The 13,228-nt window shown below is 35.6% G+C and overlaps 1 protein-coding gene across 1 annotated transcript; it reads right to left on the bottom strand.

The window, feature by feature from the left end:
* Positions 1 to 9,448: 9,448 nt before the first annotated feature.
* LOC103956494 (NAC domain-containing protein 90-like) lies at positions 9,449 to 11,863 on the bottom strand. The gene is made up of 3 exons (XM_009368492.3): positions 11,456 to 11,863; positions 10,640 to 10,983; positions 9,449 to 10,048 (listed from the first exon to the last, which is right to left on the bottom strand). Exons 1-3 carry the CDS (start codon positions 11,619 to 11,621, stop codon positions 9,707 to 9,709), a joined length of 852 nt encoding a protein of 283 aa, XP_009366767.1. The 5' UTR covers positions 11,622 to 11,863; the 3' UTR covers positions 9,449 to 9,706.
* Between the last annotated feature and the right edge of the window lie 1,365 nt (positions 11,864 to 13,228).

Raw genomic sequence — 13,228 nt, 5'->3', positions numbered from 1 at the left:
GTGAATGATGTTGGTTTAAAATCCTTTCACAAGTTCTATTTACTTTAAAGCAATTTATTTATCATGGACGGTTTTACCGCCTACTGCTTTAAGTTTTGATTTATGTGAATAATGCTAAATTAAAGCCCTTGTTACAAACTTTATTTACTTAAATGCAATTTATTCATTATGGTTGAAATTACCGCCTATTGCTTTAATTTATTTATTGTATTTATCTTTTATTACGATGAGTATATACAGGACCTGAAGTTTCTTAATCAGATCAGAACCTGTAGTTTCTTGATCCTCATCATATAAAAATGATTGGACCTGAAGTTCCATCATGCAAAAAGATCGGGCATGAAGTCCATTGATCCTCAAGATCAGGACATGACGTTCTTTGATGAGTACAGTAAGTTTGAAGTGCCGCAGTGCCTCAACTTAATTGTAATAAAAGGCATAAAAGTCTCAATCTACAGACTATTACATAAGGACCAGAAGTTCCTTATATCCATACTCAAAATGGTTTAGCAAAAGTATTTATTAAGCGAATGAAATTGATTACCCGCGCTCTACTCATGAAAATGAAATTGCCAAGCTTCTACATGAGGACATGTTATTTTACATGATGCAATATTAGTTCAGTTGAAATTTGTTACCAACCATCAATACTTCTCAGTACAACTTGTGTTTGAGAACAAGTCAAACATTACACATTTACAAGTTTTTGGTTGTATTATCTATGTGCTTATTGCACTGCCACAACGTACTGAAATAAGGCATCATCGCCAATTGGGCATTGATGTTGAACACCATCTATCATTCAATATTTAGAACCTTTGATTAGGGATATGTTTACCGCGTGGTTTGCGAACTATGATTTTGATAAGACAATTTTCCCGCCATTAGGGGGAGAAAATAACTTCGGTCCTGGAGAACGATGAGAAAATATCATTCCAGAATAATGATGAGAAAATACCGTTCCAGTAAGCAAATCCCTCAAGTATACATGAGAGCAAATTGCTCTGTACAAATTCCAAAGAAAAATATGTCATAAAGTATAGAAAATCCCTAAATTATTCAAATTGCTTGAAGAAAGCCCCAAAGGGTAAAGCACAAATTATGTACTCAATACCAATGGATGATATAAATTACCTTAGTGAGTACTTTCATTATGATATTATTGCAACATACTAAAATCTCTTGCAAGAGTTGATGATATTAAATTGGGACTCCTGAAGAGTCTGGAAAGATTATAAAGTGTTGAGAGAAATATTATCTCGAACTGCAGATCAAACAATATGCCAACACGAATCTTATCCATGATGTTTATGATATTAAAGAATCATATGGATTGAAGATTATGAGTTGAATACTCAAATGATGTAGACACTAAGAATGATCATTTATCTTCGTGAGGGTAAAGATAAATTGATATTTGGTCCAGAAGTACCACGTCTTAGTGAAGTATATGCTTTATTGTATTTGGCACAATACATTGAATGAAATAAAGCTTATATTTACAAGCACGTGTAACACTCTATTCTCGTGCTTGAGCCCTCTGATCTCTTGTTTAAGACTTGCCACTTCAGCCATCAATGATTTAACTTGGTGAGTTCGAGCAAGTAGGCGTTGGCCCATATTGGATACAGAGCCTGCACATTGAACACTGAGAGCCAAGGAGTCTTGAACGGCCGACTCATCAAACTGTTTTGAAAGGATTCTGTTATCCTTTAGAGTGAGAAAATTCCTAGCTGAAGTAAGATTTGTGAAAAACAAGTTCATTTGAGCAACATCAACAACATGCAATTAACAATAAAAAGGCGGAATCATGTTTATATGCACTCAAAAACAAAACTTAACCCATGAACTTCAAAGCCTAGTAGATAGGTGAACCAAGACTCAACTCAAAACAAAGTGAGTTGAGAAATCAATACCTTTGTAGATTCCTCTTTGCATAAGCAAAGGCTAGTCACCCAAAGAGAGGGCCTTCATTCCTTGCATCTTAGATCCATGGATTTGGATGGATGAAAAGGTTTCTCCAAGTTCCCAAAATTGAGAACCTCTAAGTCTCCACACCAAGGCATATTGAAGAAGAAATGAGTGACCTAGAGGAAGTAAGATTGCTAGATTTTCCCCTCTAGATTGGCCGGCCTCTTTGAGAGCAAAAGGAGGTTTGTGTTCTCATCTTTACTCCCAAGAAAACCCTAAGGATGAAATGGCTATAAAGATGTCTTTATACCACCTCACAATGGAGTGGCAAACTTGCAATTAAGCCAAGTTCACTACCCTTCTCTAAATGGCCGGCCTAAGGGGATTTATTGGGCTATTTGGGCCTTTGTGAATCATTATTCATTAAGTTGTCATACAACTTAAGTCAATGGACTTGACGTTCGAAGCCCATTGGGCCTTAAGGTCCAAAACTATCCCGAAGTCTTTAACGAACTTATTCGTCTGATTAATTAACATATTAATTAATCCTTGCCATAAATAATTAAACCATTTAATTATTCTTACTCATCTCCGTTGAATCTTCAATCTCTACCTTACACGGTGTACGATCCATTAGGTTCCTTTTAGCGAGGCAGTGGGCGATTCAAACTCTTTCAAATCGATTGTGAATTGAAACTTACTTTCAATTCTCCCTTTAGTGTTTATACACGTTTAGGGCTTCCACAAACCATGAGTGACACCTAGCAGCATATCATGGTTACCCAAGCTAGTCAGAAGAGGTGGAGAACCTATTCAGTTTAGGATTACAAATGCAATACGGTCTTTCTCTAATACAATACTCTTGACCACATTGTTTGGTTTGATAGTTTATTCATGTCTACTATCCAATGTGAATCTTGTACTTATATGATTACCTTGAATGTGATCTGGAACACATTCCAACATCTCATTCATACTCTGGCCAGAGATTCTAAATCATATCATAGAGTATTCTCCCTCAAACAGTTTGAAGGTTAGAGATCCCTTGTTGCGCATTCACTTGTCTCCATGGCTAAGTGGCTTAACCCCGACGATGCCGTGGACACCCTGATAGAGTGACTTTTGACATAATCAAAGATCAAGTACCTAACCACAAGACAATTGTGATGCCTCAGGTCAAAGGACTACTTTGCATTATCCCAACCATGAGTTCTCATGTGACATGAATATGAGAACTCATCGTTGATCGTGTTCAGTGAACTCATTCTCTATTGAGCACCTACATGCTTGTCTTGGTGTCACTCACACCAATGACTTGAGACTAGTCACTCTCCCTGAGAGAAGACACAGCACGTACTGATCTTAACGGACTGTCAATGCCCAATTGGTAATCCTATGATCAGGAACGTTTAGGATGTGTCTACGAAAGAATGGTCTCATGAATCTAACTTCTTTAGATCGCATTCTCCCAATCACATATTCCTTGGACTTATCGTTTAAGCATATAACATTTATATAAGACGGCTCAAACAATAATGTTTGCCCTTAATATTAAACTAGATTAGTTTAACATGTGAAATGTCTATAAAGTATCATCATATGATTGGTTTTATGGCACATTTCCAACACTAGCTACCACTGTAGCGGTAATGTTATTCTTCATCACAAAGTCCCCAACCATAAGAGGACCATTAGAAGATAAGAAGGACGGGCACTATATATTATCCTGACGATGTTCGTCTGTATCACTCCTAAAACTCAAATCTAAGCAAATGTTAGATGGGCAAACCATTTTCAGAAATGATGAAAGCAAAATGAGGTCAAATAAAATCTCAGAAGTGCAAGAAAGGGAAAATTTCTACAGGCAACAAATTTCTGAGCATACTTTTGAACACAATTAATGTATCTATAAAAAGAAGAGGCAACAAAGCCACTTGTTCAAAAATCAAAGAGACACTGCTCTCTGAATTTCAAAAGCCATATTTTCAGGATAAAGTTCGTCAACATTTTTCAAACGCAATCTCAGCTTTTTCGGATATTGCTTGCAACTTTGTCAAAGATCTCTGACAAAGTTGAAAACGCGTAAATCTTACTATTCTAATTACACCACAGTTGCTGACAAGACTAAAGGCACATCACCACTACTTGCTATTGAAAAATCTCTATATATGTCGACCTTCGTTCTCTATAACAAGGTAGGCTTGCAAGAATACCTAACTCTTCCTCATCTCCAAAAATGCATCTTCAACAAAGCATCTCAAAATACTCAGTTTTCTTCCTTTCTGAGATACCTCTTCAAAACCAGTCACACCAGAGCAAGATTATCTCATATCATCAGGGACGAGAGCAAGAGTATCTTATATCATGCAATCTCCCTTTTCTTTCATTTGTCCTTGTTCTTACCTGCAAAGACAAGGATAAAGAAAGCAATATGTCGGAACTTCCACTCAAACTTTTGGTGAGGAACCGACTGCTTAGAACCTTTCTTGATTGCTTACCTAGAATTGCTCTCAAGTACTCATCTTCAATTGTTGATGAAGCTGGGTCTCAAGTCATCAACACCACAGAATAATTGGCATGTTGTTGGTTCTTTACATTGAAGTTGCCACGCATGGATGAGTCACCAAGAAGTGAAGGACCATTCAAATGCAAGGTTTGCATTCCACTCCTGCATCAATGAACAAATACTACAAGAGAAGATGCCACACATGCATGGGAGGAAAGCAGGGAAAATACCACTTCTGCAAGGGAAATATATAAGGCAAATGAAAATGATACATTGAAGCATATGGAGACAAGCGCAACAAACACATGTTGATTCATCCTCGAGAAAGCCAAAGATCACTTGCCACATGAAGTTCCTCATGGTCCAATTTCATTCAAGATCAAGCCTCGAAGGTCCTTAAAGAAATCACAAGTCCGATTCAAGATCAAGTGTCCACCACCCTTGAATCAAATTTAGCTCCAGATAAATAAAGTAAATTCAGACTTTTGGAGGAAATCAGAAGACCTTCCAGCCCAGTTTAAGAACAAGTCTGTGGAAAGTTAACAACAAGTAAAACATCTCTTTCGGCAACTCTTCTTGCTAAGAGACTGAAGCAGAATAATCAACGATCGGCCTAAATGATTTGAAATCAAAGGAAGATACTCATCAGGGAGAGCATCCAAAACATATCAAGATTTTAATGAGTCAATCGAAGACTTGTGGCCATCCAAGGGGGAGTGTTGTGAATAATATGTGGATGGCCCACATAAATAGCTTGTTACTATTTATGCACAGTGTTTTCACTATTCATTTGTGGAAATTTGTAAAGTGAATAGTGTTCTCTTTGCTTATAAAACGAATAAGGGTATATAAGCCAGAAAACTCATGGAAGAGGAAAAGAGAAAATAGAGGAAGATGAGAGGAGATAATAGAGAGAGTTACTTTTGTATTCCTATTATTCTAATTTATAATGAAAGCACTACCGTTGCCCCGAAGACGTACTCTAGTCACACTGACTGTAGAGGAATCTCGCAAATTTTGTGTCTTGTTTTGTTTATTCCACTATACACACCATCGATTTTACAACAGTTAGACCAAATTTCGCGTAATGCTAGGAAGAAAAAAATAAATAAATAATTTCAACTCTTTTCTTTTTCTTCTACTTCTTTGTAATCTAATTTTGCATATAATGCTAGGCATACTAGATTTTTAGACCAAACTTGCAGGCTAAATAATATGTCACCAATAGGAAAAAAGCACCTTAATCAATATTTAAGTAATAATTCAATCCTCAACAACCATATCATTTAATTTAAAAAATTTTGTTTGAAATTTTATCTCCTAAGTATTATCCTTTATTTTCTTCTTACTTGGTACATGGAATAGAGTCTAAAATGGGAGAGAGACTTACATTAGTAGTGTTCATATAGTTTCTAGAAAAATTAAAGGTTTTTTAGCCAAACTAATCTCTGAGATTGGCATAACTCTTTACTTTGGTTGCTGAGATTGACATAACTTTTGGTCCCTGAGAATTAAATTCGATAGAAGTGGTATTTGAGATTGTTCAATTTGGTCATTTCATGAAAATCTCCTTTAGATTGAGGTATTTTTGTCTAATCAACCTCTTCACTTGAAGTGGTGATTTCTTCAATTTAACAGAGATTTTTCACATAATGATCAAAATGATTGACGGCTAACAATTTCAAAGACCACTTCTATTGATTTTAAATCTCAGAGATCAAAGTGAGGAATTTGTCAATCTCTAAAATCATTTTGGCTAAAAAGTCAAAGTTAATATATGCGACTTTATAATGTTTACCTGGAACGCCAATGAGAAATATATACAAGTCCATCATCTAAAATGAAGAGGTCTTTAAAGGAAGGGATCCCTATTTTTTTAAAATAGAGATTAGTTGTGGGGCCACACCATGTCAAACTTCAACAATTCAAACCGTCTATTTTTCAAGTTGTACTTCTTAGATTATTCTTGCAAAATATAAGCCAAATCAGAAATATTTGAGACATCTAATTAAGTTCAAAGAAATTGAATAACACTTTGTTCTAAAAGAAACAATGAAATTTCATTGTGATATAATTAAATCGGCATATGATTTCGGATTGAATTGAATTTTTGCAAGGATGATCTATGAATTGAGACTTACAAAATAGACAGTTCGGATCGTTGAATTTTGATGTTAAGTGGGTCCCACAACTAATCTCCTTTTTTAAAAAAGAAATGGGGAACCCTTTGCATAAATGCCTGCCTGAAATGAATTACGTACTAAAAGTAGTTATAATTCCAAGGGTTTGCACATTCATTTGATATAAGAGCATTCATCTCATTCAACATTCTTTCAAGGGTTAATCTTAATTTACTACCCTAAAGTTTATTAGTTTTCAACATTTGGTGCAACAAGTTTTTTTTTTTTTAATCCTAGAATGGTACCTGAAGTTATAATTTTGAGACACTTTTATATATTTGTTAAGGTTGCTGTTAAATTAGGCGTTAACTGGTGATGTGGCGCCCACGTGGACAATGACTGGGCGCCACGTGTCAATATGAGCCCACGTAGATATTAAAAAAATTAAAAAAAATGGGTTGTCCTCTCTTACCTCACCCCCGCTCCTACCTAACCCTCCCTCCCTTCTCTCCTCTGCCGCCACCCAACCCTCCATCCCTTCTCTCCTTTCCACTCACCCGACCTTATTCGACTCCCCGCATATCCACCCTTCCCCTCCCTTTTCAATTTTACTTTTCTCTGTCCCTGATCCCTCTATACCCAAACCTCTTCTCCTTCACCACCATACCCTAACCCGACCTATTTACAGATTTGATTATGGCGATCCTTCGCGTTGACTTAAAAAGCGAGAACTTGAAGGCATTAGGGTCCACCAGACTATGCAAGAAGAGATTGAAATTTGGACGATTCTGGAGTGAGGATGGACTACCCCGTGAGCTCGAACATCCAGGCTCCACCTACCAAATTTGACCAAACCCAGTGGGTGGAGGAGCTGGAGAAGACAGTGGTAAAGTCACATCTACCAAATTTGACGGCGGTGGAGAACAAAACCCAGCAACCTGAGAAGACGGTGGTGAAGAGCCAACCTAGCGGCCAAACCGATTTTTAAAGCTTTCAAATTTTCTTCCGATTTGGGTTTCCAATTCGATTTTTTACTGGGGGTATTGCAGAGCCAAACCCAGCAACCCAAGACTATCAGAGATTGGCTTTGATGGCAAAGAGGATTGGGGAAAGGGGTGTGGTAGGAGGAGGAGGGTGGGCGTAGAGGAAAGAATGGAGGGAAGGTTGGGTGGACGCAAAAGAGAGAAGGGAAGGAGGGTTGGGTGGGAGCGGGGGGGGGGGGGGTTAGGTAAGAAAGGACGGCCCATATTTTTTAATTTTAAATTTTTTCAAATTAAATTTTAAAATTTTCAATATCCACATAGACCTTATGTTGACACGTGACATCTAATCATTGTCTATGTAAACGTCACGTCACCAATTAGCGTCTGATTTATCAACAACCTTGATGCATGAAAGTGTCTCAATTCTGAGATGAAAAAAATTTAATGTGCTAAATGTTGAAAACCTAAAAACTTTGGATAGTAAACTCAGACCCTTCTTTCAATATCGTTTGTGCTTCTATTATCTCTTAAACTTTTCGTTCATTCATCATTGTTTTCCTTTTTTTTTTTTTTTTCTTTTTATTCTTATGAAGCGACAAACCCCTTATTTAGATGACAGATCGATGACGACAGATGACCGATGACAAAATCATGTTTCTGCTGTTATATTTCGTATTTGCAGATAATTGGTTATCATGTTTGTCAATTCTATAAACGACTTGGTGAGAAAAAAGCAAACTAAAGCATGCCTGCTTCTTAAATTTTATAAAATTTAAACATATATAGGTCTTGTCTTGCCCACATTTATAAGATGGTTTATCTACTTATTTATATTGTTCATACTAGTATTTAAACATCCCATAAACCGCCGCTCCCTCTCTCCCAAAGTCAAAAACCCCCAATCTAATCTCATTTTCAGCCGCGGGCCCTGCCTCTTGGGTGGCGTCGGTGCCAACCCATCCCATTCTTTCCCAATTCCTTTTTCCTTCTTCTCTAACCGGCCACTGTCTTCTTCCTTTTCGTTTCTTTGGATTTTAGTGGCTGTTAAAAGTGCAGAACACCGTGTCGTGGAGGTTTCCCAAAGCCACACGAATCATATGACCGAGCGGATCCGATCTGCTGGAAGTCTTGAAAAGTTGCGAGGGCCCTGGAGGGAGAAGCCCAGCGTTTTTCACGTGTTTTCATTCTCCGTCTCGTAAAACGCCGCAGTTTGATTGTCGGAGTCATGGAAGAAAATGAACGTTTGAGGATAAGGTGAATGTGTTTCCTGGAATATGTGGATTCATTGTGGACAGTGATGTGAGAGTTTTACGGTGTGGGGAGGTGAAAAAATTGAGAGAAAACCGACCTAACTCTTCATATCGATTCCTACAAAGGGCACTAAATGCTAATGCACAAAATCATATTGATCTTGAACCAACTAAATCTGATTGTAAATAACACACACGCAAAAAAACACAACAATATATCGTCATTTACCCTGAATTAGGGTTACGTCCACGCTAGTGTCGATCTAGTTTCCACTATTACATTACATTATGGAGGCTTATTTCTAGAGAAGCTAAAGTTTGCCATCCCAAAGTGGGGGTAAAGGATCATTTTATAGAACAATTCCTTTCCCTCTTATATACTTCCTGAGCTAAGTTGAGGCCTAAATTTTTAGTGTAATGTTATTCATACCATGTTTTTATATCATATTTTTATACCATCTTAGGGGTGGCGTCTGATATGGACAGTCACATCATTTGAAAAATTTGCAAAATCCAAGGAAAGGAAGGAGAAAGACTCCTCGTATACCACAATCATCATTTAATTAACTAGTTTTTCTTAATTATTAGTTCATTAAATAATGAACTAAATTAAAAAATCTGATTAATTCAAAGATGTGGCTGTCCACATCAAATCCCAACTAAGTTGATATGAAAATATGATATAAAAGCATGGTATGAATAACATTACTCAAATTTTTAGGCCTAATCTATAGTACAACAAGTTTAAATGCTAAAAAACACATAAGAATGGTTAGACTTGTGAGGGCAAGTCTAGCACAATATGAATTTGGCTTTCTTTTCCAAACTGTAGTCCAAACTTTACTTTAGGACGGTTAAACCCTACAAATTATTCCACCAGCATTCCATTCCATGGAAACGTTATCATTTATTCAATTTCATCATCTTGTCCATCCCTTAAAGCCAATTATCCATTAATTCGTCCCAATCCCAAATAGCTTCATTGTCAACGGCCATTAGCAAAGACCCACTTTGTTCTGGTTGAGAGGATTGAGAGCCATGGTTTCCTGAGGATGAACTCTCCAGTGAGCTTAAGTTTGTTCTCTCTCCCATATTCTGAGGGTTCCTATTCGAAGTTGTCGAACCATGATCCAAATGATTTGCACCCTGAGCAGGAGCTGCTTGAATGATTAAGCTAGGGTTTCTTGTGATCTCAATCCCTGGAGGTCGTCTGTCAAATGCCCTAATAAGGCATTTCGATTTCTTGTACACTCGACATAAGCTGAATTCTTCCCTTAACTGCATGTATGCATGCCAACAGATATTAGCTTAATAGTTAATAATATGAAGTATTATGAAGTTTTTTTTTTGTCGAAAATTATTATGAAGTTTAGTTAGTTAAAGTTAGTTAAATGGGTTTAGATGCATATAATTAACTGCACTGAAACTCAATGTCGTACACCATCAATTTAATCGCCTAAAAACAGTGTGGTTCTGTCATATGGTTTCATTAGTTGTTAACTTGTTATAGGTATTGGCACCACTAACATGCATGTTCAATTTTGTTTTGGTCCCTTCTATAAATTAATAATTAAATGTCCTTTTGAGCCCCAATTTAGAATATAGATGGTGTAACACGGAGCTGATGAGCAAGAATATTCAGTTGTAATTTTTCGAAACCATATTTTATATTTATATATACACACACACAAAGTAACTTGATTAATTATGTCATTAGACTACAAATTCCAGTTGAATTTATGAAGTTTTAGAATACAATAATTTTATTGGACATGCTTGTTGACTCTCTAATAGATGTATGTTTCATGAAGTTTTATAACATCGATATTAATTTTGAGCTAAGAAATTAATTAGTACGTATATACTCACCGTGGGAGCAGGAGTACTACTACTAGTGTTTGATGAAGAAGCTGCCATTGATAGGTGATTACTATGATCTGCATGAACTTCGATGGCTTTGTATTCATTCATCATCCACTCGGTTTTCTTTCCACGGGGAGCTCTGCCAATGTAGAAACCCATGGTTCTTTTGTGGCCGATGGGACGATTGTAATTGGATTTGGAAGAGTAAACAGTGCTCGGAGATCCTGTCGCTTTCCAGTACCCAGTTGTTGTGAGTCGTCTCGGTCTCCCTCCACGAGCTTCACTCGCTTGTCTTGGGATGAAAAAGAACCACTGCTCTTGATCTTCATGGCTCACCTCTCCCGAAACCTCTGTTAATTAGTTCATTTTAATTCATTATAAACGTAATAATTAATTAAAGTGTAAATCATGAAATTGCATGCTAAGCTGGCAAACTAGCTTCATATATCATATTTTAGTTTTATTTATTACATAAAAGAAATGGAAATTGAAATCAGTAAGGGTGGTGATTATTGATAAATAACCGGTGCGAAAATTAGTGTCCCAAACAAACATATATAACATTATGTCTATTCTTTGTTCAAAAACAAAAAAAAAAACATGAAGTCTATTCATTGAATATCAAGAATGTACACGATGCTGTAAATTAGTGTCCTAAACAAAATATATATATAACATTCATTATCCTAAAACTGGCATGGTCGTAGGGAAAGTGATGAAAAGGAAACACTAGCTATAATTTGGTGTAAACTCCATGTCTAAGCATAAATCCAACAAGTGATCATTAAAAGAAGAGAGAGAGAGAGAGAGATGTTGAATTACGTGGGAGTTCCCATGGATTAAACTCATAAATGTAAACAACGGGTACGATTCGGTCCAGAACTCGGTTCAGGTCCTCACTCTTCCCATCAAGTTTATTCTGCAAGTAAAACGAAATCAGCTCTTCCTCAGTTGGGTAGAATCTATATCCAGGTGGTAAATCTTCCATTGCATCTGTTTCTCGAGCTCCCTCTACCCTAACCCTAATAACTCAAAGTTTCCCCTCTACCCTACCGAAATAAATAGGAAGAGCTCAAAGCTAGTAGTTCAGGTTTCTCTATATGTTGTTTAATCTTTTTATTTACGCAGGTTTCAAATATTATATATATAGCAGATGATGATGATGGAATTAATGAATTGAAGTGAGGCAAATGAGATCGAGCAAAAAGGAGACCGAGTGAAAGGAGAAGGTAAAGACAGATTTTTGAGCTGTTTGGAAATTTCCACGCAATGTACACGAAGAAAAAAGCCTTTGTACAGCATCTTGACTTCTTATTATTTTAATTAGTTCTTTTCAAAACGAGAAAACGATTAGTGTATATATCTCTAGACCATTTTTCAAAATTTGCACTTTATTTATATAATTTCTTTTTATTTAATAGGGAGAGCATATTACGTTGTTTTTGTATTACAAATGATATTTTATTTTCGAGAAAGAGTGTTTGAACTCAAAACGCAATGAGTTGAAAAAAAATAATACAACTACCCGGGTAATCAACCACTTGTATATTATATTGTTTTAATTTATAAAATATGAACTCACAGTTAACGCCGATTAAACAACATATATATCTTGTACGTATGTAAGAGAAACTTACTGGTACACAAGATAAGATAAGCTAGCTTTCTGTTGTAATTATCGAAATTATAGTATAACTTTGTAGCTATAGGATTAATACAATATTTTGGATTTGCATAATGCTTAACATTGCATTTGAATGGATTTGTTTAAGTGTATGAGAAAAATAATGCATATTAATTATAAAGTAATTATAGCAACATTTCAACACCCCTCTTAATTAATTGAGCTGGGAGAAATTTAATTGGTTGGAGAGGGAGGGAAAATCTACACAAATATGTACAAGTGTAGATCTATCATTGTGGTTTCGGTCAACCTAATTGTTAGACTGAAATCTTGTTTGTTTAAATATTTTGATTGAGGTTCTTAACATCATTTAATAGATTTGACTCATGCATTTATGCATTTAATGTCCCACAAATTATGAAATTTAAAAAAATTCAAATAATATTTTTAAAATATAATAAATACTTAAAAATAAATATTAGAATAATATTGTTCTTCACAAAATTATAGCAAGAAAATAATGTATCCACATAAGTATTAACATATTTTAAAAAATAACTGCTGATATATTTTAAAACATAAAATAAATACATATAATTAGCATGGGTACATTTAGCAAAATTAAAAATGGGTACAAATAAATTTAAAAATATGGGTACAAATACAAATAAAACTTTAAAAAATATGGGCACAAAAAGAAATTAATATATGTGTACAAATTAAAACTAAAAAGAAAATTGGTACAAAATAAAAAAGGGTTGCAAATTAAAAATGGGTACAAACGCAAAATAAAAATATATTATAAAAATTTATGTAACATTTCTAACACTAAATGAATATATTTAGGAATAAAAAAATTATTATTGAAATAATTAATGATGTTTATTAATACCTAAGAATCTTGATCAAAAATTGAAAATGTGTCACATCCCGGCCCGGGCGGAACCACTTCCCGGGCCCGCTCCACCACC

The sequence above is a fragment of a genome, unplaced genomic scaffold, assembly GCF_019419815.1.
Source record: "Pyrus x bretschneideri cultivar Hongxiangsu unplaced genomic scaffold, Pyrus_bretschneideri_v1 Contig9, whole genome shotgun sequence".
Taxonomy (NCBI): domain Eukaryota; kingdom Viridiplantae; phylum Streptophyta; class Magnoliopsida; order Rosales; family Rosaceae; genus Pyrus; species Pyrus x bretschneideri.
The sequence above is the reverse complement of the archived record's forward strand: the minus strand, read 5'-3'. Positions and strand labels throughout refer to the sequence as shown.